Source organism: Ranitomeya variabilis, chromosome 4, assembly GCF_051348905.1.
Source record: "Ranitomeya variabilis isolate aRanVar5 chromosome 4, aRanVar5.hap1, whole genome shotgun sequence".
Lineage (NCBI taxonomy): Eukaryota > Metazoa > Chordata > Amphibia > Anura > Dendrobatidae > Ranitomeya > Ranitomeya variabilis.
This window is the reverse complement of record NC_135235.1, coordinates 666,822,966-666,847,895: the sequence shown is the minus strand read 5'-3', so window position 1 is coordinate 666,847,895 and position 24,930 is coordinate 666,822,966. Positions and strand designations below refer to the sequence as shown.

General features: G+C 45.6%; 1 protein-coding gene across 1 annotated transcript; it reads left to right on the top strand.

Annotated features, from left to right (window-relative positions):
* The first annotated feature begins 5,795 nt into the window (after positions 1 to 5,795).
* On the top strand, positions 5,796 to 21,635 carry LOC143769287 (uncharacterized). The gene is made up of 7 exons (XM_077257798.1): positions 5,796 to 5,825; positions 9,536 to 9,685; positions 9,815 to 9,994; positions 10,078 to 10,201; positions 10,285 to 10,382; positions 16,107 to 16,197; positions 20,612 to 21,635. Exons 1-7 carry the CDS (start codon positions 5,799 to 5,801, stop codon positions 21,532 to 21,534), a joined length of 1,593 nt encoding a protein of 530 aa, XP_077113913.1. The 5' UTR covers positions 5,796 to 5,798; the 3' UTR covers positions 21,535 to 21,635.
* Positions 21,636 to 24,930: the final 3,295 nt, after the last annotated feature.

Below are 24,930 nucleotides of genomic sequence, written 5' to 3'. Positions count from 1 at the left end.
AGAAACGGTCACACACCACCCAGATGACAGACATCTTCTGAGAAACAGGCAGATCTGAAATAAAATCCATCGAGATGTGCGTCCAAGGCCTCTTAGGAATAGGCAAGGGCAACAATAATCCACTAGCCCGAGAACAACAAGGCTTGGCCCGAGCACAAACGTCACAAGACTGCACAAAGCCTCGCACATCTCGTGACAGGGAAGGCCACCAGAAGGACCTTGCCACCAAATCCCTGGTACCAAAAATGCCAGGATGACCTGCCAACGCAGAAGAATGAACCTCAGAGATGACTCTACTGGTCCAATCATCAGGAACAAACAGTTTATCAGGTGGGCAACGATCCGGTCTATCCGCCTGAAACTCCTGCAAGGCCCGCCGCAGGTCTGGAGAAACGGCTGACAATACCACTCCATCCTTAAGGATACCTGTGGGCTCAGAGTTACCAGGCGAGTCAGGCTCAAAACTCCTAGAAAGGGCATCCGCCTTAACATTCTTAGAACCCGGTAGGTATGACACCACAAAATTAAACCGAGAGAAAAATAATGACCAGCGCGCCTGCCTAGGATTCAGGCGCCTGGCGGTCTCAAGATAAATCAAATTTTTGTGGTCAGTCAATACCACCACCTGATGTCTGGCCCCCTCAAGCCAATGGCGCCACTCCTCAAAAGCCCACTTCATGGCCAAAAGCTCCCGATTCCCAACCTCATAATTCCGCTCAGCGGGCGAAAATTTACGGGAAAAGAAGGCACAAGGCCTCATCACGGAGCAGTCAGAACTTTTCTGCGACAACACTGCCCCAGCTCTGATCTCAGAAGCGTCGACCTCAACCTGAAAAGGTAGAGCAACATCAGGCTGACGCAACACAGGGGCATAGGAAAAACGGCGCTTAAGCTCCCGAAAGGCCTCCACAGCATCAGGGGACCAATCAGCAACATCAGCACCCTTCTTAGTCAAATCGGTCAATGGCTTAGCAATATCCGAAAAACCAGCAATAAATCGACGATAAAAGTTAGCAAAGCCCAAAAATTTCTGAAGACTCTTAAGAGAAGAGGGCTGCGTCCAATCACAAATAGCTTGAACCTTGACAGGATCCATTTCAATGGAAGAGGGAGAAAAAATATATCCCAAAAAGGAAATCCTCTGTACCCCAAAAACACACTTAGAACCCTTCACACACAAAGAATTAGACCGCAAAACCTGAAAAACCCTCCTGACTTGCTGGACATGAGAGTCCCAGTCATCCGAAAAAATCAGAATATCATCCAGATACACAATCATAAATTTATCCAAATAATCGCGAAAAATATCATGCATAAAGGACTGGAAAACTGACGGAGCATTTGAAAGACCAAAAGGCATCACTAAATACTCAAAGTGGCCCTCGGGCGTATTAAATGCGGTTTTCCACTCATCCCCCTGCCTGATTCGCACCAAATTATACGCCCCACGAAGGTCAATCTTAGAGAACCACTTGGCCCCCTTTATGCGAGCAAACAAATCAGTCAGCAACGGCAATGGGTATTGATATTTAACAGTGATTTTATTCAAAAGCCGATAATCGATACATGGTCTCAAAGAGCCGTCTTTTTTTGACACAAAGAAAAAACCGGCTCCTAAGGGAGATGACGATGGACGAATATGTCCCTTTTCCAAGGACTCCTTTATATATTCTCGCATAGCAGCATGTTCAGGCACAGACAGATTAAATAAACGACCCTTTGGGTATTTACTACCCGGGATTAAATCTATGGCACAATCGCACTCTCGGTGCGGAGGTAACGAACCAAGCTTGGATTCTTCAAAGACATCACGATAGTCAGACAGGAACTCAGGAATTTCAGAGGGAATAGATGATGAAATGGAAACCACAGGTACATCCCCATGAGCCCCCTTACATCCCCAGCTCAACACAGACATAGCTCTCCAGTCGAGGACTGGGTTGTGAGATTGCAGCCAAGGCAATCCTAACACCAAATCATCATGTAGATTATACAGCACCAGAAAGCGAATAATCTCCTGGTGATCCGGATTAATACGCATAGTTACTTGTGTCCAGTATTGTGGTTTATTATTAGCCAATGGGGTGGAGTCAATCCCCTTCAGAGGAATAGGAGTCTCCAAAGGCTCTAAATCATACCCACAGCGTTTGGCAAAGGACCAATCCATAAGACTCAAAGCGGCGCCAGAGTCGACATAGGCGTCCGTGGTAATAGATGACAAAGAGCAAATCAGGGTCACAGATAGAATAAACTTAGACGGTAAGGTGCAAATGGAAACAGATTTATCAAGCTTTTTAGTGCGCTTAGAGCATGCTGATATAACATGAGTAGAATCACCACAATAGAAACACAACCCATTTTTCCGTCTAAAATTCTGCCGCTCGCTTCGGGACAGAATTCTATCACACTGCATACTCTCTGGCGACTTCTCAGTGGACACCGCCAGATGGTGCACTGGTTTGCGCTCCCGCAAACGCCTATCGATCTGAATAGCCATTGTCATGGACTCATTCAGACCCGCAGGCACAGGGAACCCCACCATAACATCCTTAATGGCATCAGAGAGACCCTCTCTGAAAGTCGCCGCCAGGGCGCACTCATTCCACTGAGTAAGCACAGACCATTTACGGAATCTTTGGCAGTAAATTTCCGCTTCATCTTGCCCCTGAGATAGGGACATCAAAGTTTTTTCTGCCTGAAGCTCCAAATGAGGTTCGTCATAAAGCAACCCCAAGGCCAGAAAAAACGCATCCACATTGAGCAACGCAGGATCCCCTGGTGTCAATGAAAAAGCCCAGTCTTGAGGGTCGCCCCGGAGCAAGGAAATCACAATCCTGACCTGCTGTGCAGGGTCTCCGGCAGAGCGAAATTTCAGGGACAAAAATAATTTGCAATTATTTCGAAAATTCTGAAACCCAGATCTATTCCCCGAGAAAAATTCCGGCAAAGGAATTCTCGGCTCAGATACAGGTGCATGACAAACAAAGTCTTGCAAATTTTGTACCTTCGTGGCGAGATTATTCAAACCTGCAGTTACACTCTGAAGATCCATTACAAACAGGTGGACACAGAGCCATTCAAGGATTAAGAGGAGGAAAGAAGCAGCAGGCTGCAATTATGGCTAGGCAGCACACTCTGAGTAAGAGAGAGGAAAAAAAAAAAAAAAGGTTCCTCAGACTTCTTTTCCTCCTACTTCAGCCAATACAATTAACACTTTGTTGGCCGGTCAAACTGTCATGATCTCAATGGCAAGAGAACATAGCATCAGCATATATAGGAACTAGCTCTTGGAAGATGGGAACTGAGCTGACCATGAACTAAACCTAACGCACAACTAGCAGTGGCCGGGTAGCATGCCTACGTTGATTCTAGATGCCCAGCACCAGCCGGAGGACTAAATAAAGCTAGCAGAGGAAAATATTAGTCCTAGCTCACCTCTAGAGAAATACCCCGATTTAGACAGAGGCCCCCCACATGTATTGGCGGTGAATTAAGATGAAATAACAAACGTAGTATGAAAATAGGTTTAGCAAATTTGAGGTCCACTTACTACATAGCAGAAGACAGAAAGGACACTTTCATGGTCAGCTGAAAACCCTATCAAAACACCATCCAGAAATTACTTTAAGACTCTGGCATTAACTCATAACACCAGAGTGGCAATTCCTGTTCACAAGAGCTTTCCAGACACAGTAACGAAACTACAGCTGTGAACTGGAACAAAATGCAAAAACAAACATGGACAAGAGTCCAACTTATCTAGTAGTTGTCTAGGAGCAGGAACAAGCACAGAGAGGCTTCTGATAACATTGTTGACCGGCAAGCAACTAACAGAGCAGCAAGGTTATATAGCGACTCCCACATCTTGATGGGAACAGGTGAACAGAGAAGATGAAGACACCAGTTCAATTCCACCAGTAGCCACCGGGGGAGCCCAGAATCCAAATTCACAACACCCCCCCCCCCCCCCCCCCCCCGATAATGGCCCCACAGTCCGGTGAAAAAGAAAAAAAAAAACTCTCCTCACCTTTCCTTTTGCCCGCGCTGCTCCTGGTGGCTGCAGTCTGCCCAGGACACTGCAGGTGCGCGATGATATGACGTCATCGCGCACCCGCAGTGTACTGTCAGAGGCAGAGCGGGGAATGATGGGAGAGGGAGCGTCAGGTGACGCTCTCCTCCATCATTGCATTGAACTATACCGGTGTCATAGACGCCGGTATAGTTAAATGCGGCGGCGGCGGCGGCGGCGGCGGCAGGGAGGAACAGTGCAGCGGCCCACTACTGGCATCGGCTCTTCTGGCATTTGCCAGAAGTGCCCGATGTCCAGCCCGGCCCTGCCCTGACCTGCCGGCCCGGGGCCCCTGACCTGCGGGGCCCGGTCGCAATGGCGACCGCTGCGACCGCGGTCGTTACGCCCCTGGCTCTGATCCTTACACCTCGTACACACACGACTCCTCTCCGTACACCTGGTACACGCACAGCTCTGCTCCGTACACCTGGTATACGTACGACTCCGCTCCATACACCTGGTACATGCACGACTCGGCTCCGTACATCTAGTACACACATGACTCCGCTCCGTACACCTTGTACACGCACGGCTCTGCTCCGTACATCTGGTACACACACGGCTCCTCTTCGTACACCTGGTACACGCACAGCTCTGCTCCGTATATCTGGTACACGCACGACTCCGCTCCGTACACCTTGTACACACACGCCTCCGCTCCGCACATCTAGTACACGGCTCCTCTCCGTACACCTGGTACACGCACGATTCCGCTCCGTACACCTCGTACACACACAGCTCCGCTCCGTACACACAGGACTCTGCTCCATACACCTCGTACTAAGTCGGCTCTGTTCCGTACACCTCATACACACACAGCTCCACTCCGTACACCTTGTACACATTCGGCTCGGCTCTGTACACCTCGTACACACGTGGCTCTGCTCCGTACACCTTGTACACACATGGCTCCGATCTGTACACCTTGTACACACACGGCTCCGCTCCGTACACCTGGTACATGCACGACTCTGCTCCGTACACCTCGTACACACTCGGCTCAGCTCCGTACACCTTGTACACACACAGCAAGGTACGGACTGGGGCTAAAATTCAGCCCTGGCATTTGAAATCACACAGGCCCATGTTGTCCCTACCTTCGAGCACCAGATGGGATATATTACTAATATTACCTTGGATGGAGGAGTGCAAGATTTATTACAAGACCAATATTTCTAATGATACGGAGTCAGCGACTTTGTGCTCCGTCATAACTATTAACAGTATGGGTATCTTGAGAACACAGATTCTGCAAGCAGCATAGCAGACAAGGCAGCCCACAACCAGACCTTCTGGCATTTGCCAGAATTGCCAGATGGCCAGTCCGGCCCTGCACACAGCTCTGCTCCGTACACCTCGTACACACACGGCTCCGCTCCATACACCTCGTACACACACGGCTCTGCTCCGTACACCTCGTACACACACGGCTCCGCTCCGTACACCTCGTACACACACGGCTCTGCTCCGTACACCTCGTACACACACGGCTCCGCTCCGTACACCTCGTACACACACGGCTCTGCTCCGTACACCTCATACACACACGGCTCTGCTACATCCACCCTGTAAACCCCTCCTGACCCCACACATAAACTTCCCCTCATCCAGCACCATGACAACCAGCACAGCAGAGTCCTGCATACACTGAGGCCCCTGATCATGTGACCCCTGACTCCTCCCCTCCTGTGACCTCATCACAGGTCCTGTGCGCACAGAGCAGCCATATATGTGGTGTGCGGCTCTGCAGGTGGAGGTAGGTGCTGGAGGTTCCCCATTACTGGGCAGTAACCCCTTCAGTGCTGACACTGCTGTGCCCTCGGCCTCCCTTATCTCTAGTGCTGGGACCTTTCTCCCATTTCTCTGTATTTTGTCGCTATTTTCGGCTCCATATAACGTTCCCGACCGGCTTCTATTCGCACATTTTTGGGGCATATAAGATAGACGACCGCTCCTTTATTATTTCTGCATATACTGTACATTACTCACAAAAAGTTGGGATATTTTGCTTTGGACAAAATTTATGGAAAACTTAAAAAATTCACGTTACAGTGATATTTTTTTTCATGAAAGTAGGGCATTTCCTCATCACGAACAATTTATTGAAACAAAAGTCACCAACAGTGGTGGATATATCCCAACAAAATCTGTGAGTGTCTCAATAACTTGTCATGTGGCCTTGAGGATCAATCACAGGTTGACAGCGAAGTCTCCTGCTGTTCACAAGCTGAGGTATTGTCTGCTGAGGCATCCCACTCTTCTGGAAGGTCGCCCCTCAGGTTATTGAGGTTCTGGGGTACAGAGTTACGAGCCTCTACTTGGCCACTCAGATGATCCCATAGGTTTTCTATGGGATTCAGGTCTGGAGAAAGTGCAGGCCACTCCATTTGAGGTCCCCAGCAGCCATTCTCTAATGATGAGACATCTATGTGTGCAGCATTGAGCTGATCGGACAGAGACACAATGACGGCATTAATGATGTTATTTAAATACTGGGGCTTATCACTGTACCATTCACAAAGTGTAGGGCAGTTCTGTATTGACTACACTGTATTACCACCATGACCACAGACTTGTCTGGTGACAATAGTGGCTGATACATAGCACTTTCCTTGACGTTTCCAATGTCGTTGGCAGCCATAATTAATGCTCAGCGTCAATCGACTTTCACTAGTGAACAGCACTGAGGACCACCGCTCCCTCGTCCAAAGTAGATGCTCCCTGGCCCATGCAAGATTCTGACGCCTGTGCCTGGTGGTGTGGTCAAGTGCCCTTGCATATCGTCTACCACGCAGACTATGCTGATGTAAACGCTTTCGAATGGTCTGATGTGAAACTTGTGTGCTCTCACCTCCCTTAAGTGGACCTGGAGTTGTGTGGCATTCATCATCTGGAACCGAAGGGCATTTTTCACAATGAAGCCGTCATCAGTGTGGGATGTGGCCAAAGAATGTCCACTTCTCTGCCTTTTTGTGACTAGTCCAGTATCTCTGTTGCATTTTACGTTCATCCTGAAGTTTCACCCGAAAGCCAAATATCCCTAACTTTTTGTGAGTAGTGTAAATGTACAATTAAGGCTCATTCAGGCATCGATGATTCTTCTAGTACCCCAAGAAAACGGTCTGTGTTTCATTAGTGTTTTTGATAATCGCGTCATCAGACTTCCCTCAGTGTCAATTTTTTACCATCAGAGTTTAGTCAAAGCGACTGAGTAAAAAAAAAAAAATCCTGATGGAGATTTCTCCAGCTTCTATCTATCAGTCCGTGAGAAACAGACACAGAGATGGCATCCGAGTGCTATTAGTTTATTTTCACAAATCCATAGACTTGCATTGGCGAGTTTCATCCGAAACTCAAATTGATAGCGGACAAGTCTCCTTGCCTTTGCAGACAACTCAGTCCAAGGGAAAAGGCAGATTTAAGAAAACCCAGCTTTTATTTTTGGAGCAAACTACAGGATGGTAGTGGGGTACTTCGCTCCCTCCAGGCCGGGTCTTACAAGTGGCCCGTGGCTACAGTTTACAGTTGAAAACCCTGCAGTAAAGGGTTGGGTGTGTCAGTCTTGGCTTGCCGGTGGCTCTGCAAGACTTAGCCTGTGTTAGGTAACACAGAGCCAAGCAGAGCCAAAAGGCTTGGCACCCCTTAGCGTGACACGGTGGTGCAGTTGTCCACTGCAACTGGTCTTGGATTAGGACTGTTTTGATGCCCGGCTGCGATCCAGAGGATTCCGTGTGTTGTTTCTTTTGTGAGTTTTTTTGAACATTAAAAGACATTTGTTTTGAACTTTCCTGTGGTCCCTGCCTATCTGTCACACTGCACCAACCCCGCTGCACTACACCATACAAAGCAAGATTACAACATATACACATTATACAGTATATCACAAAAGTGAGTACACCCTTCACATTTTTGTATATTATATATTTTGTATTACCGTATATCTTTTCATGGGACAACACTGAAAATATGACACTTGTACAAATGTAAAGTAGTCAGTATACAGCTTGTATAAGTGTAAATTTGGTGTGCCCTCTAAATAACTCAACACACAGCTATTAATGTCTAAGCCGCTGTGACTCGTTAGTGTTATAAAGTCTCAGGTGTGAATGGGGAGCAGGTGTGTTAAATTTAGTGTTATTGCTCTCACTTTCTCTCACACTGGTCACTGGAAGTTCAACATGGTGCCTCATGGCAAATAACTCTTTGAGGATCCGAAAAATATTTTTTTGCTCTACTTAAAGTCCAAGCTATAAGAAAATTGCTAAACCCTGAAACTGAGCTGCAGCAGATTGGCCAAGACCATACAGTGGTGTAGCAAGACCAGGTACACTCAGAACTGGTTTTGCCATGGTTGACCAATCAAATTTGTCACTTTGTTGAAGACAAGCAGATTAAAGGGAACCTGTCACCTGAATTTGGCGGGACCGGTTTTCGGGTGTTTGATTCACCCTTTCCTTACACGCTGGCTGCATGCTGGCCACAATATTGGATTTAAGTTAATTCTCTGTCCTCTGTAGCACACGCCTGCGCAAGGCAATCTTGCCTTGCGCACACGCAGTATGCTTTGCCCAACTGCGGGCAAAGCCGAAAAGCATTAGTGCTTTTGCGCCGGCGCACTATGTCCTGGAACACAGTGAAATACTTCCGGGACATAGTGCGCCGGTGCATGCGCACTAATGCTTTTCAGCTTTGCCCGCAGCTGGGCAAAGCATACTGCGCATGCGCAAGGCAAGATTGCCTTGCGCAGGCATGTACTACAGAGGACAGAGCATGAACTTCAATCCAATATTGGGGTCAGCATGCAGCCAGTGGGTATGGAAAGGGTGAATCAAACACCCGAAAACCCCGCCCATATGACCGAAAACCGGTCCCGCCAAATTCAGGTGTCAGGTTCCCTTTAAGGACCTAGATTACTGGAACCATGTCCTGCGGCTAAGCATGTCTCCAGACCTAAACCCTATTGAGCATCTGTGGGGCATCCTGAAACAGAAGGTTGAGGAGCGCAAGGTCACTAACATCGACCAGCTCCGTGATGTCGTCATGGAGGAGTGGAAGAAAATTCCGGTGGCAACCTGTGATGCGCTAGTGAACTCTATGCACAAGTAAGTTAAAGCAGTGATTGAAAATTATGGTGGCCACACAAAATATTAACTATTTGGGAACAATTTGGCCATTTTCACTTATGGGTATACCTACTTTTGTTGCCAGCAGTTTAGACATTAATGGATGTGCGTTGAGTTATTTATAGGGCACACCAAATTTACACTATAATACAAGCTGTACCCTCAATACTTTAGAGTGTATCAAAGTGTAATTTCTTCAATGTTGTCCCATGAAAACATATAAAATATTTCCAGAAATGTGAGGTGTCTACTGACTTTTGTGATGTACTGTATCTCCTCATATGTTTGTGCTGGTTATCTCCAGTAATTGTGTTACTACATGAGGTCTTTTATTATATTAAAGGTCCCTACAATATCGGATACTCTCAGTGGATGTCTTCTATACAAGAGAATTTTCCAGATTTACCCATCAACAATGGATAGAGACAGGGACAAGATGGCGGAGAGGATATTACACCTCACCCTAGAGATCCTCTTCCGGCTTACTGGAGAGGTGAGAGATTCTGATGACATCACATTACATTATTCTTATGTATGGGAATAACAGATGGACAGAACTGGAGAGGTGAGGACTCTGGGAATGTCTGTAGTGAGATTTATTAATGTGTCTCTCCATAACCAGGATTACACAGTAGTGAAGAAGACCTCTAGTGATCGCTGTCAGGACCCTGTGTCTGAGGGATGGGGAAGGCCCTTGAGCCCTATCATGGAACCTCCATTTCACTCCCTGATACATGAGGACATCAATGACCAGAAGATCCTAGAACTCAGCTACAAGTTGATTGAGCTGCTGACTGGAGAGGTGACACTGCTGGGAATGCTGGGACATTATACAGTAATGCTATGAATGGATCGAGGAGATGACCGTATCATTGTATGTGTCAGGTTCCTATAAGGTGTCAGGATGTCACCATTTATTTCTCCATGGAGGAGTGGGAGTATTTAGAAGGACACAAAGATCTGTACAAGGATGTCATGATGGAGGTTCCCCAGTCCCTCAATTCACCAGGTAATAGACAGGACTAAATACATGCGGCCTTTAATTATCTGTATGTAAAGAATGAATTCAGTCCCTGTATGTGTTTCCTCCAGTTCTATCCAGTAAGAGACCAACACCAGAGAGAGGTCTCCATCCTCCTCTTCCACAGGACTGTACACAAGAAAATCCCAATATTCCTCAGGAATATCAGGTAGATGGAGAGAAGGTGTTGTGAAATCTCCCTAATGATGTGTGGATGACTGTGAAGTTCTTGTGCTCAGTCTTGTTTTATCCACCAGTATTATATGTTTTCTATTCGCCACGACAGCACCCACTGAGAGAGGGGATCCGCCCCTGGGAACAGGAAACCTACAGAGAGATAAAAGGGGCGGCCCCCCCTCGCTCCTCAGTTGGTTTCCTGTTCCCGGGTGGAACACCTCAGAGAGAAACTCTGCGGACTTAAGGAAGAAGAGGACAAGCTTGCCTGGACTGCCGCCTGTTCGTCTCTATTAAGCGGCAGGGGCTCCAGAGTAAGTTTCAGTGAAGGGGGATGTCCTGTTGGCTTCCCCCTGTCCTGATAGTATCGGCATGGATACGGGATTAATAACAGTCTCCCTGCTGGGACACTGTTATATCGCTCCACCGCATGAGGAACCCTTCGGCTATTGTCCGGTAAGCGGTTTCGTTTTATTACCTTACCCCTCGGTGTGGCGGTGTGCAGTACGGCAGCGGCAGCCTCGGTAAGCGGTGGCTTCAGCCGCATGGTTGACGATGAGAGCGCACATGCGCGGTCTGATGGCGTCCCGGAAGTGGATGATAGAACTTCCGGGGGCGCGAGGTCAGCCTGGGCTCGACTATAGGCACCATTGTGGTTGCCGGTGATTAGTGTGCAAAGCATCTGCGGCTGGAGGAGGAGACTGCGGGCCACACACCAGGGCTAATCGCTAATCTCCCCTAATGGTCGGGTACCAAAAAAAAGAAAAAAAGGGGGGAGGAGTGTTTTCTCAGCCGTGAGGCACAAGCAGTGCTATATAAGGCAGTTTAGAGCACTGCTGGTTGCGCAACATGTCGTCCCAGGAGGATATCGAGCGCCCACTGGAGGATTTAATCCTGCCTAGTGGTGATGCAAAAAAGAAAGGCAGTGGACACTCAAAGATGAGTGACTCCACTGAGAAATCGGTGAAAAAGTCAGGCCGCTCTGCACCGAAAGCTGATCGTACAACCCGGCAGACGGTATTTAACCTTACTCCTGGGTGAATGCGTAGCTGGCTTTATGGGGGCTAATGGTAGTTTCTCCTACTTCTATCTTATAGGGTAAGCGGACGGAGAAAACTAGGCACAAGCAGTGTGCGATGTGTAATGAGCCCCTGCCGGACTCCTATATTAAGAAATTATGTCAGAGTTGCATAGATTACACCTTGCAGCAGGAGAGTTCGGTCAGGATGAAAGAAATTTGTCTCATGATAAGGGAAGAACTTCAGTCCTTGGGAGGTAGTCCGGCGGTGAATGTTGAGAAAAGAACCAGGAGAGCGCCTTCACCTGCAGCAGACACGTCAGCAGAAAGTGGGGAGGTCAGCTCAGACATTTCTCAGAAATCGGGCTCCTCGGATGACGAGGATTACGTCTGTTTCCCTACAGACAGTGTAAACAATCTGATTAAATCAGTGAGAGGTACTATGGGGGTGTCAGAGTCTAAAGAACCTCAGACACCTCAGGACGTTATGTTTGCTGGTCTTTCACAGAAGAAAGGCCATGTTTTTCCGGTAAATCAGGCCATCAAGGACCTGGTTAAACGGGAATGGAGCAAAGGACAAAAGGGGTTTGTACCAGTCTCGTGTAAAAGGCGGTACCCCTTTGATGATGAGGACTTGACCACTTGGTCCAAAGTACCTAAAGTGGATGCGGCTGTGGCATCCACCTCCCGCCGTTCCTCCCTACCAGTGGAAGATGCAGGTTCCTTATCAGATCCTATGGACAGGAAGTCTGACACACTACTTAAGAAGTCATGGGAGGCCTGTGTAACTGCCTTTAAACCTGCAATTGCAGCCACATCTACTAGCAGGTCTATGCTAGTTTGGCTCGACCAGCTGGACCAAAACATCAAAACTGGGGTATCCAGGGAAAAATTGCGCTCTGCTATTCCTTTGATTAAGGGGGCTGCGGCGTTTATATCTGATGCCTCTATAGACTCGCTCCGTCTGGCGGCCAGAACGGCTAGTCTTACTAATACGGCTCGTCGGGCCTTATGGTTAAAAAACTGGAAAGGAGATGCCCAGTCCAGATCCAAGTTGTGTGCCATACCCTGTCAGGGTGAGTACCTCTTCGGGACTGTATTAGATGAAATACTCACTAAGGCAGGTGAAAGGAAGAAGGGGTTCCCTAATCCCTTTATTCCTTCTTACAGAAGGGCGTTCAGGAAGCCACCATTTGGCAAGAAGGGAGGCTTTAAAGACCGGTGGAATAATAATAAAGAATTTAAACAAAAAGGGAATTTGTTCAATAAACGTCCCTTTAAGCCAGCGGATAAATTCCGTTGACCCAGTTCTGCCAGTGGGGGCTAGACTTCTAGAGTTTGCAGAGCAATGGAAGAAAATAACGGTCAATCCATGGGCCATCAATTTAGTATCTTCAGGCCTCGTTTTAGACTTCATTCAAACACCTCCGGATTCCTTCCTTCTCACATCCTTAAAATCTAGGCCTCAGCAGGAGGCCCTTGAAACGGAGATTAAATCCCTCATATCCAAACGGGTATTAATAAAGGTGCCGCCATCCCAGATAGGGAAGGGCTTCTACTCCCCCCTGTTTCTGATTACTAAGCCCGACGGCTCTTTCAGAACCATAATCAATTTGAGAAAATTGAATTCCTTTATAAAACCCAGAACATTTAAGATGGAATCTATTCGTTCAGCTATTAAAAATTTGTTTCCAAATTGTTACATGGTAGTACTGGATCTTAAGGATGCTTATTACCATCTCCCCATACACCAGTTACACCAGCAATTTCTTCGGGTAGCAGCGGTTATAGATGGGCAGGTCTGTCATCTACAATACCGGGCTATGCCATTTGGTTTATCCATGGCTCCGAGGGTTTTTACCAAATTATTGTCGGAAGTAATGTCCTTTCTACGAGTAAGGGACACACTGGTAATTCCGTATTTAGATGACCTGTTGATTGTAGGTAAAAATTCCCTACAGTGTGAGAAGAGGTTGGAGGAAGTAGTATTTTCTTTGCAAAAACTTGGCTGGATTATAAACTGGGAAAAATCCAGGCTCCAGCCAGTGACATGTCAGAAATTTCTGGGGCTCCTATTGGACTCAGTTGACCAGATATGTAGGCTTCCTGATGAGAAAAAGACCACCATAATACATAAAGTGAGTTTAGCCATCAGTAAGCGTAGTATGTCATTAAGGAATGCCATGTCTTTATTAGGTTCCCTGACTTCTTGTTTTCCTGCAGTCCAATGGGCGCAATTCCACACTAGACAGCTACAGAAATTTATATTACAAGAGGACATTAGGAAGGAAGGAGAGCTGGATAACACAGTCGTTCTAACGTCAGATGTAATACACTCCCTTGCATGGTGGTTAGATTGGGGCAATCTGTCTAAGGGAGTTTTGTGGGTTATCACTTCGTCCACTAATGTTACCACGGATGCTAGTCCTGATGGCTGGGGGGCACACTTTCAGGATCAGGTAGCCCAGGGTCTCTGGTCTTGTGCAGAGCTTGAGAATTCCTCTAATGTAAAAGAGTTGAAAGCTATATTTTATTCCCTGCTCCACTTTCTCCCTCAGCTGAGAGGCTCTCACACAAGGGTCTTCTCCGACAACACTACCGCAGTGGCCTATCTGAACCATCAAGGAGGTACACCGTCAGAAAATCTTATGGGAGTTGCTTCAGACATCATGGAGCTAGCCGAAGGTCACCTACTATCCTTGTCGGCAGTACATATCAGAGGCATAGACAACTTTCGTGCAGACTTCCTCAGCCGCCACACTCTGCATCAGGGGGAATGGATGCTCAACAGGGAAGTTTTCAAGTTAATAACAGCCAAATGGGGTGTACCCCAGATAGACTTGTTCTCCACATGAGCAAACCGTCAGGTCAAGATGTTCGCCTCTCTATGCAGAGAGGACAATCCGGACATATTCGATGCCCTCCATATAACATGGGCATTCGACCTAGCCTATGCATTCCCCCCATGGAATCTACTGCCTGTGGTCATAAGAAAGATAAGGGAAGAAGGGGCAAGAGTTCTGCTGATAGCCCCATTCTGGCCCAAGAGGCCATGGTTTTCGTGGCTCAGAGCGATGTCAATTTCAGACCCCTGGATTCTGCCTCAGACCAAAGACCTTCTATCTCAGGGGCCGTTCCTACATCCTCAAGTAAAAGGAATGAACTTGACTGTCTGGAATTTGAGAGGCAGTTACTAGAGCTTAGAGGATTTTCTAGAGGGTTAATAAATACCCTCATGAGGAGTAGAAAGCCTTCCACTAGCAGAATTTATGTTAGGATTTGGAAGAAATTTCTTGAATTCCATACTGCACAACTCTCTTCGGAGGTTCCTATATTCTCAATATTAGAATTTCTACAGAGGGGTCTGGACTTGGGACTCTCGGTTAGCACGTTAAAGGTCCAAATTTCGGCTCTAGGAGCTCTGTTTAATTCTGATGTTGCAGGCGATAGATGGATATCTAGGTTTATTTCCGCATGCGAGAGATCAAAACCTATTAAGATACCACAGATTCCTCAGTGGGATCTGACGTTAGTCCTGGATGCATTGACACAAAGCCCTTTTGAGCCTCTTCAGACAGCCTCTTTGAAGCATGTCTCATTAAAGACGATATTACTAGTGGCATTAGTATCTGCCAGAAGGGTGAGTGATCTCCATGCCTTATCAGTAGATCCTCCATTCCTATCAGTGACTTCTGACAGAATAGTTTTAAAGACAGATCCATGTTATCTCCCTAAGGTAGCCACTAGTTTTCATAGGTCTCAGGAGATCTTGTTACCTACCTTTTATGAGGACCACTCGACTCCAGAAGAAGCTAGGCTTCATACCCTAGACGTTAAAAGAGCTATTCTAACTTATATAGAAAGAACTAGGGACTGGAGGGAGAGTAGGGCTCTCTTTGTGTCTTTCCAGGGGAAAAACAAGGGATCCAGAGTCACAAAGAGCACACTGTCGCGCTGGATCCGGGATGCTATAATCTTGGCGTACAGATCTAAGGGAAGAGATCCTCCTCTGCATATCGGAGCACACTCCACTAGAGCCTTATCGACTTCCTGGGCAGAAAGAGCGAACGTGCCAATACACCTTATATGTAAGGCTGCAACTTGGTCTTCGCCTAATACCTTCTATAAGCACTATAGACTAGACCTATCTGCTGCTTCTGATCTAACCTTTGGGGTGTCGGTTCTCGGCTCAGTTAACCCACCCAATCTATAATCTCTGTAAATCTCTCAGTGGGTGCTGTCATGGCGAATAGAAAATACCGGATTACTCACCGGTAATGCTCTTTTATAGAGCCCACGACAGCACCCATTCGATTCCCTCCCTTTTCTTTATTTAGTTGCACGTGGTGTCTTATAGGGAGATGTATATAATAGAGTAATATGATATGAAGTTGTAAATATGTATATTTGCCTAAACCTGTTAAACTAAAAAACCTGGCGGCGGTTCCTCCTTTTTTTACTCTGTAAAACAACTGAGGAGCGAGGGGGGGCCGCCCCTTTTATCTCTCTGTAGGTTTCCTGTTCCCAGGGGCGGATCCCCTCTCTCAGTGGGTGCTGTCGTGGGCTCTATAAAAGAGCATTACCGGTGAGTAATCCGGTATTTTATACTTGTGTAATGAGAACAGTGGAGATGGCAGGATTAGAGCTGATCATAGATGTGACTTCTCCATCTGTCTGTGACTTTTACAATATTTGTTTCAGGGTGAAGATCTGACCCATATCAATACTACAGAGACATCTGTGAGGGGCGATAAGCGGTGTAACGAGGAGATTCCTACATATGACTACCCAGGTGAGTAGTAACCACTAAATTCAGAGAATTCATAGATTCTTCTCAGTCACCAGCTTTGGCTGCTTTATCAGCAATGTAGTCATGCGATATCACAATCATGTGGTCTCCATTTTGGCCTTAGATCACCATATGCTCCTTTACCCAAAACTGACCCCATTAATTTTGGTATTGGTAGTCCTTCTGTTGGAGTGAGAGCTGTTTCGGCCAGTGCTTGCACCACAGGGGATCCATCCTATACCACTGGAATTTGAAAATGCTGACCCTTAGCTGCCCAGATCTTTAAACTGCAAAGCAGAATGACATTGTTCGTAGAAAGTGGTGACAACTCCAATAAATATGAAAAATCATATGAAAAAAAATTTTGCGATTGGCCTCTAAAAGTGAAGGGTAATAATGCCGTTGGCTTCTTAAAATCCTGATATTTTATTGGATGAATCTACCTTCTCTCCCTTCTGTGCTGCTGAATGTGCTCATAAAGTCCCTTTAAGACCAGGTCCAGTATTTCTGGCCAAACTTTGCTTTTATCAAGACGCTATTCCATGTTCAGTGTGAATTTTTGTATAGTTTCCTTTTTATGCTGACTCTTCAATTTCTGTGAACAAATAATCTGCTAACTTTAAAGAAGTTCGCAACAAACTAAATTAAAGAACATTAGACCTGTGCCTTGATGTATCTCTAGGCAATGTGTTGTTGATGTCTCTAATATACATTTATTCACATCTACAGGAGATGTGTTGGCATGGCTTCTAAGCCTGCTTTCATGGCATCACTCCACGACAAAAAATCCATGATTTTTTCACACAAGGCCTAAAAGTAGATAGAGAACCAATGAGTCAAAAATATTAAACTTTCTAATTTTTTAAATGTGGAAAATAATCTATTATCTGTCTATGTCTCTGAATAGAAAAAGTTTGTGAACCATTGCTCTCAGTATCTGGTGTGACCACCTTAGGCAGCAAAAACATCTGCATCTAAACCTCCCAGTAATTGTTGATTAGTCCTGCACATCAGCTTGGAGGACTTTTTGCCCATTTCTCCCCACAAAACAGCTTCAACTTTGTTATGCTGGAAGCTTTCCCTCATGAACTCCTCGTTTCAGACACTTCCCCAAGACTTCTATAGGATGAAGGTCAGAAGTTTGACTTGGCCTTTCCAAAACTTAAACTGTATTCTTTGGGTCATGGTCTTGCTATAGGATACAAGTTTCAATTCATGGACAAATGTCCTGACTTTTTTTTTTTTTTTTAAATATCTGGATTGAGTGATCTTGAATCACTGAAGAAAAGCACTTACGCTACCTGCTGGCTTCTTGCATTTTTCTATATGGGACGCACACAAGATTTCATGGTGAAATACATTGAACCATTTTTTACTTTTGTCTTTGTATCTTTAGTAAACTATAGACGGGCAACAATGTTTTTTTTTTCTTTTGAGCAGTTGTATTTTTCTTGCAATCTTGACTCTGTTGTTCAGCATTTCCTTATGATGGATTCACGAAAAATAACATTAGATAATGTAAGAGAGGCCTTTGGATGCTCAGCAATTACCTTGGGTTTTTCGTGTCCTTGCCCACTCTTATTATATGCCGTATTCTTGGAGTAATACTTTGTTGATCTGCCACTTCTGAGAAGGGTAATATGGCCTTGAATTTCCTCTATTTGTACACAACCTGTTTGACTTGGAATTGGCAAACTTCAAAAAGATTCTTTAGGGTACGTGCCCACAATCAGGAATTGCTGTGGTTTTGATGCTGCGTATTTATGCAGCGTCAAAACCGCAGCGGCCAGATATTACAGCATAGTGGATGGGATTTCAAGAAATTCCATGTCCACCATGCGTGCATGTGCGCCTGTGGATCACCCTCAGACAATGACATGCGGCGGTCTTTTCTCCTGCGGGGATGTTTTAATCAGTAGAATGTATTGAATGTGGTAAATCCGCATCGTTCAGTGGACACATGCGGATTTACCTGCTTTAAATAGAACGCAGCATTTTGGACTCAGTGAACATATGCTTCGTCCAAAGCGCTGCTATTTCCGTATCGTGGGCACATAGCTTACGAGATATTTTTGCAACCTTTTCCAGCCTCATGAGCCTCAACAACTCTTCTTCTGAGGTCCATAGAAATCTTGTTCCTGCCTTCTGTTGTGAAGATCACACTTTGAAAGATCCCTGCTCTTTAGATTAAAGCTGGTTGCCCACTCATATATAATTGTCGTTCCATTGATTGAAAACACCAGACTCCAATTTCACCTTCTAATTATCTGCTAATCCTAAAGGTTCAAATACTATCGCAACTTTCAGACATGTGATATTGGATAATAGTACTTATTTAAAAAAATGACAAAGTCTAATATTTTTGACTCATTTGGTTTGTTTGGTTCTACTTAACTAATTGTAGGACTTGTGTAATAATCTTATGTAGTTTTAAGTCAAATTTATGCAGAAATCTGGAAAATTCGAATGAGTTCACAAGCTTTTGAGCAGCATTGTAAATGAGTGAGGGCTTGTTTTTTTGTTTGCGTGATGATTGTAGGTTCTTATTGGTATAATTTTGTACTACATAACATTTTTTGGTCCCTTTTTATGCCAATATTTGGGAGGCAGATTCTTGCTCTGAGGTCTACTTTTGGATTGTGAACTGTTTTTGTATTGTGAACAATTTCATTTTGCTACATAACTTGCAATTTTTGAGGATATATTACCGTATATACTCGAGTATAAGCCGACCCGAGTATAAGCCGACCCCCCTAATTTTGCCACAAAAAACTGGGAAAACTTATTGACTCGAGTATAAGCCTAGGGTGGAAAATGCAGCAGGTACCGGTGAACTTCAAAATTAAAAATAGATACTCCATACCGTTCATTATGGCCCCATAGATGCTCCACATAAAGCTGCGCCACATATAATGCTCTGCACCGTTCATTATGGCCCCATAGATGCTCCACATAAAGCTGTGCCATATATACAATGCTCTGCACCATTGCCCCATAGATACTCCACATAAAGCTGTGCCATATATACAATGCTCTGCACCGTTGCCCCATAGCTGTGCCATATATATAATGCTCTGCACCGTTGCCCCATAGCTGTGCCATATATATAATGCTCTGCACTGTTGCCCCATAGCTGTGCCATATATATAATGCTCTGCACCGTTGCCCATAGCTGTGCCATATAGTGCTCTGCACCGTTGCCCCATAGCTGTGCCATATATATAATGCTCTGCACCGTTGCCCCATAGCTGTGCCATATAGTGCTCTGCACCATTGCCCCATAGCTGTGCCATATAGTGCTCTGCACCGTCCATTATTGCCCCATAGCTGTGCCATATAGTGCTCTGCACCATTGCCCCATAGCTGTGCCATATAGTGCTCTGCACCATTGCCCCATAGCTGTGCCATATAGTGCTCTGCACCATTGCCCCATAGCTGTGCCATATAGTGCTCTGCACCATTGCCCCATAGCTGTGCCATATAGTGCTCTGCACCATTGCCCCATAGCTGTGCCATATAGTGCTCTGCACCGTCCATTATTGCCCCATAGCTGTGCCATATAGTGCTCTGGACCATTGCCCCATAGCTGTGCCATATAGTGCTCTGGACCATTGCCCCATAGCTGTGCCATATAGTGCTCTGCACCATTATTGCCCCATAGCTGTGCCATATAGTGCTCTGCACCGTGGTCCCATAGCTGTGCCATACAGTGCTCTGCACCGTCCATTATTGCCCCATAGCTGTTGCTGCTGCTGCAATAAAAAAAAAAACACATACTCACCTCTCTTGCTTGCAGCTCCTCGGCGCCATCTTCCCGGCGTCTCTCTGCACTGACTGATCAGGCAGAGGGCGGCGCGCACACTATATGCGTCATCGCGCCCTCTGCCTGAACAGTCAGAGCGGAGAGACGCCGGGAAGATGGCGCGACGCCCGGCGTGTGGAACGAGGACAGGTGAATATGTCATACTTACCTGCTCCCGGCGTCCCGCTCCTTCCCCCTGCCTGTCTTCGGTGCCGCAGCCTCTTTCTCTATCAGCGGTCACCGGCACCGCTTCATTAGAGAAATGAATAGGCGGCTCCGCCCCTATGGGAGGTGGAGCCGCCTATTCATTTCTCTAATGAGCGGTCCCACGTGACCGCTCAGGGGAAGAGGCTGCGGCACCGAAGACAGTGTGACAGGCAGGGGGAGCGCCAGGATTGCCGGGACTAGGTAAGTATATGACAGTGCTCACCCGCCGACCCCACCACCGATCATGACTCGAGTATAAGCCGAGAGGGGCACTTTCAGCCCCAAAATTTGGGCTGAAAATCTCGGCTTATACTCGAGTATATACGGTATATTAAAATGTTTTCAAAATATAATTTGTAAAGATATTTTATTCAAAAATGATACCGTAATTAATTTTATTCTTTGCAGATGACTGTACCAGGGGATCAAATGGACAGCTGGCATCTTCAATTTTTACATTAGAAGACTTTGATGTGACACAAGGTGCAACTGAAGTGTATGCCACTATTCCAGATATACCATCATCCCTTCATAGCAAAGATCTGTTGTATGATCCTTTTAAAGAGGTCCTACCTTCTTATTCATCGCAGACTATTAAGGAAAAAAAAAGTCACAACTGGGACGCTACGAATCAAAGTGCTTTTACAGAAAATTGTTCATTTTCATGTTCAGAATACGGAAAAAGATTTTCCCTTAAGACGTCTTTTGTTACACATCAAAAAATTCAAACAGAGGAAAGAAGATTTTTTTGTTCAGACTGTGGGAGATATTTTAACCAGAAATCAGAGCTTGTTAGACATGAGAGAAATCATACAGGGGAGAAGCCATACTCATGTTTAGAATGTGGAAAATCTTTTGTAGACAAATCAACTCTTGTTAAACACCAGAGAACTCACACAGGTGAAAAGCCTGCTTCATGTTTAGAATGTGGAAAATGTTTTGCAGATAAATCACATCTTATAAGACATCAAAGAACTCACACAGAAGAGAAGCTTTATATATGTTCAGAATGTGGGAAACATTTTAACCAGAAATCACATCTTATTAGACATCAGAGAACTCACACAGGAGAGAAGCCATTTATCTGTGCAGAATGTGGGAAATGTTTTGCAGATAAATCAAATCTTGGTACTCATCAGAGAACTCACACAGGGGAGAAGCCATTTTCATGTTTAGAATGTGGGAAATGTTTTAAGCAGAAATCATTTTTACTCGTACATCAAAGAGTTCACACAGGGGAGAAGCCTTTTTCATGTTTAGAATGTGGGAAATGTTTTGCAACAAAATCAAATCTTGTTGCACATCAGAGAAATCACACAGAGAAAAAGTAGATTCCATGCACAGAATATGGGAAATGTTTTACCCACAAATTATCTTAAACATCACAAAAGGGAGAAGCCAGTGTCAAATATACAGTGGGGAAAAAAAGTATTTAGTCAACCACCAATTGTGCAAGTTCTCCCACTTAAAAAGATGAGAGAGGCCTGTAATTGACATCATAGGTAGACCGCAACTATGAGGTCAAAATGAGAAAACAAATCCAGAAAATCACCTTGTCTGATTTGGCAAGATTTATTTTGCAAATTATGGTGGAAAAAAAGTATTTGGTCATCTAAAAACATGCAAGATTTCTGGCTCTCACAAACCTGTAACTTCTTCTTTAAGAGGCTCCTCTGTCCTCCACTCATTACCTGTAGTAATGGCACCTGTTTGAACTTGTTGTCAGTATAAAAGACACCTGTCCAAAACCTCAAACAGTCACACTCCAAACTCCACTATGGTGAAGACCAAAGAGCTGTGGAAGGACACCAGAAACAAAATTGTAGCCCTGCCCCGGGCTGGGAAGACTGAATCTGCAATAGGCAAGCAGCTTGGTGTGATGAAATCAACTGTGGGAGCAATAATAAGAAAATAGAAACATACAAGACCACTGATAATCTCCCTTGATCTGGGGCTCCACGTGGGGTAAAAATTATCACAAGAATGGTGATCAAAAATCCCAGAACCACACGTGGACCTAGTGAATGACCTGCATAGAGCTGGGACCACTGTAACTAAGGCTACCATCAGTAATGTACTACACCGCCAGGGACTCAGATCCTGCAGTGCCAGACGTGTCCCCGTGAGTACAAGTCCGGGCCCGTCTTAAGTTCGCTACAGAGCATTTGGATTATCCAGAAGAGTATTGGGAGAATGTCATATGGTCTGATGAAACTATAGTAGAATTGTTTGGTAGTAACAAAATTTGTCGTGTTTGGAGGTGACAGAATGCTGAGTGCATCCAAAGAACACAATACATACTGTGAACCATGAGGGTGGCAATATCATGCTTTGGGGCTGTTTCTCTGCAAAGGGACCAGGATCACTGATCCATGTACATGAAAGAATGAATGGGGCCATGTATCGTGAGATTTTGAGTGCAAAACTCCTTCCATCAGCAAGGGCATTGAAGATGAAATGTGGATGGGTCTTTCAGCATGATAATGATCCCAAGCATACTGCCAGGGCAACGAAGGAGTGGCTTCATAAGAAACATATGAAGGTCCTGGAGTGGCCTAGCCAGTCTCCAGATCTCAACCCCATAGAAAACCTTTGGAGGGAGTTGAAAGTCCGTGTTGCCCAGCGACAAGCCCAAAACATCACTGCTCTAGAGGAGATCTGCAAGGAAGAATGGGCCAACATACCACCAACAGTGTGTGCCAACCTTGTGAAGACTTACAGAAAACGTTCAACCTCTGACATTGCCAACAAAAGGATATATAACAAAATATTGAGATGAACTTTTGTTATTGACTAAATACTTATTTTGCGCCATAATTTGCAAAATAAATCTTGCCAAATCAGACAAAGTGATTTTCTGGATTTGTTTTCCCATTCTGACTCTCATAATTGTGGTCTACCTATGATGTAAATTACAGGCCTCTCTCATCTTTTTAAGTGGAAGAACTTGCACAATTGGTGACTGACTAAATACTTTTTTCCTCACTGTAGATGCTGTGAGAGCAGGATTTATATTTTATCTAGCCTGACTTAATGTTAGTTTCTTTTTGCATGTCTTTATTATTATTATTATTATTATTATTATTATTATTTATTTATATAGCCCCATTAATTCCATGGTGTGTACATGAGAAGGGTTACATACAGAGTCATAGATATCATTTACAGTAAATTAATTTACAATGACAGACTGGTACAGAGGGGAGAGGACCCTGTCCTTGTGGACTTACATTCTACGGGATAATGGGGAAGTGACAGAAGGTCGGGGGTACAGCGGCTTTGGTGGTGGTGAGGCAGCAGCTCGTGTGGTGGTGAGACAGCAGAATGGTTATTGCAGGCTGTAGACTTTGCTGAAGAGATGTGTTTTCAGGTTCCGTCTGAAGGATCTGAGGGTGGTGGATAATCGGACGTATTGAGGCGTGGTATTCCAGAGGATGGGGGATATTTGGGAGAAATCTTGGAGGTGGTTGTGTGAGGAACGAATAAGTGTGGTGGAGAGTAGGAGGTCTTGGGAGGATCGAAGATTTCTTGAGGGAAGATATTGGGAGATTAGTTCAGAGATCTAGGGAGAGGACAGGTTGTGGATAGCTTTGTAGATCAGTGTTAGTAACTGGATTTGTTGGGGAATTGCGAGCCAGTGGAGGGATTTGCAGAGGGGAGAAGCAGGGAAGTAGTGAGGAAGGAGGTGGATTAGGCAGGCAGCAGAGTTGATGAGACTGGAGTGGTGCAAGGGAGTTAGTGGGGAGGTCACAGAGGAGGGTGTTGCAGTAGTCGAGGCGGGAGATGATGAGGGCATGCACAAGAGTTTTAGTAGATTGGCGGCTGAGGAAGGGACGGATTCTGGCAATATTTTTGAGTTGGAGGCGACAGGAGGTGGCAAGAGTTTTTACGTGCGGTTTGAAGGACAGGACAGAGTCACGAGTTACTCCGAGGCAGCGGATTACAGGGGCAGGAGAGAGTGTGATGCCGTTTACCATAATAGATGGATCGGGTAGAGGAGATATGCGAGATGGAGGAAAGATGATGAGTTTGATTTTGTTTACATTGAGTTCTAGGAAGTGAGAGGTGAAGAAGGAGGATATGGCTGATAGACACACCAGGATTCTGGACAGCAGGGAGGTGACATCTGGGCCAGAGAGGTAGATCTGAGTGTAGTCCGCCATACAGGTAGTACTGGAAGCCATAGAACTTTATGAGTTGTCCTGGTCCAAGGGTATAGATGGAAAAAGTAGGGGCCCCAGGACAGAGCCTTGAGGGACACCAAAAGAGAGAGGGCGGGATGAGGAGGTAGTGTGGGAGTGGAAAATGCTAAATGTGCGGGCGGAAAGGTATGAGGCAATCCAGGACAGAGCAAGGTCTTTGCCAAGGGAAGATAGAATCTGTAGCAGTAGGCAGTGGTCGACTGTGTTGAAGGCAGAAGACAGGTCGAGAAGGAGGAGGATGGAGAACTGTCTGTTGGCTTTGGCTGTGAGTAAATCATTAGTAATTTTGGTCAGGGCAGTCTTCGTGGAGTGGTGGGGGCAGAAACCAGATTGGAGATTGTCAAGGAGAGAGTTCGATGAGAGGTGGGAGGAAAGTTGAGCATTCACATGCTGCTCAAGGAGTTTTGAAGCAAACAGGAGCAGTGATATGGGGCGATAGCTGAGCATATCAGTTGGGTCAAGGTTTGTTTTTTTGAGGATAGGTGTGATGGTGTCATGTTTGAAGGCAGAGGGGAAGGTACCGGA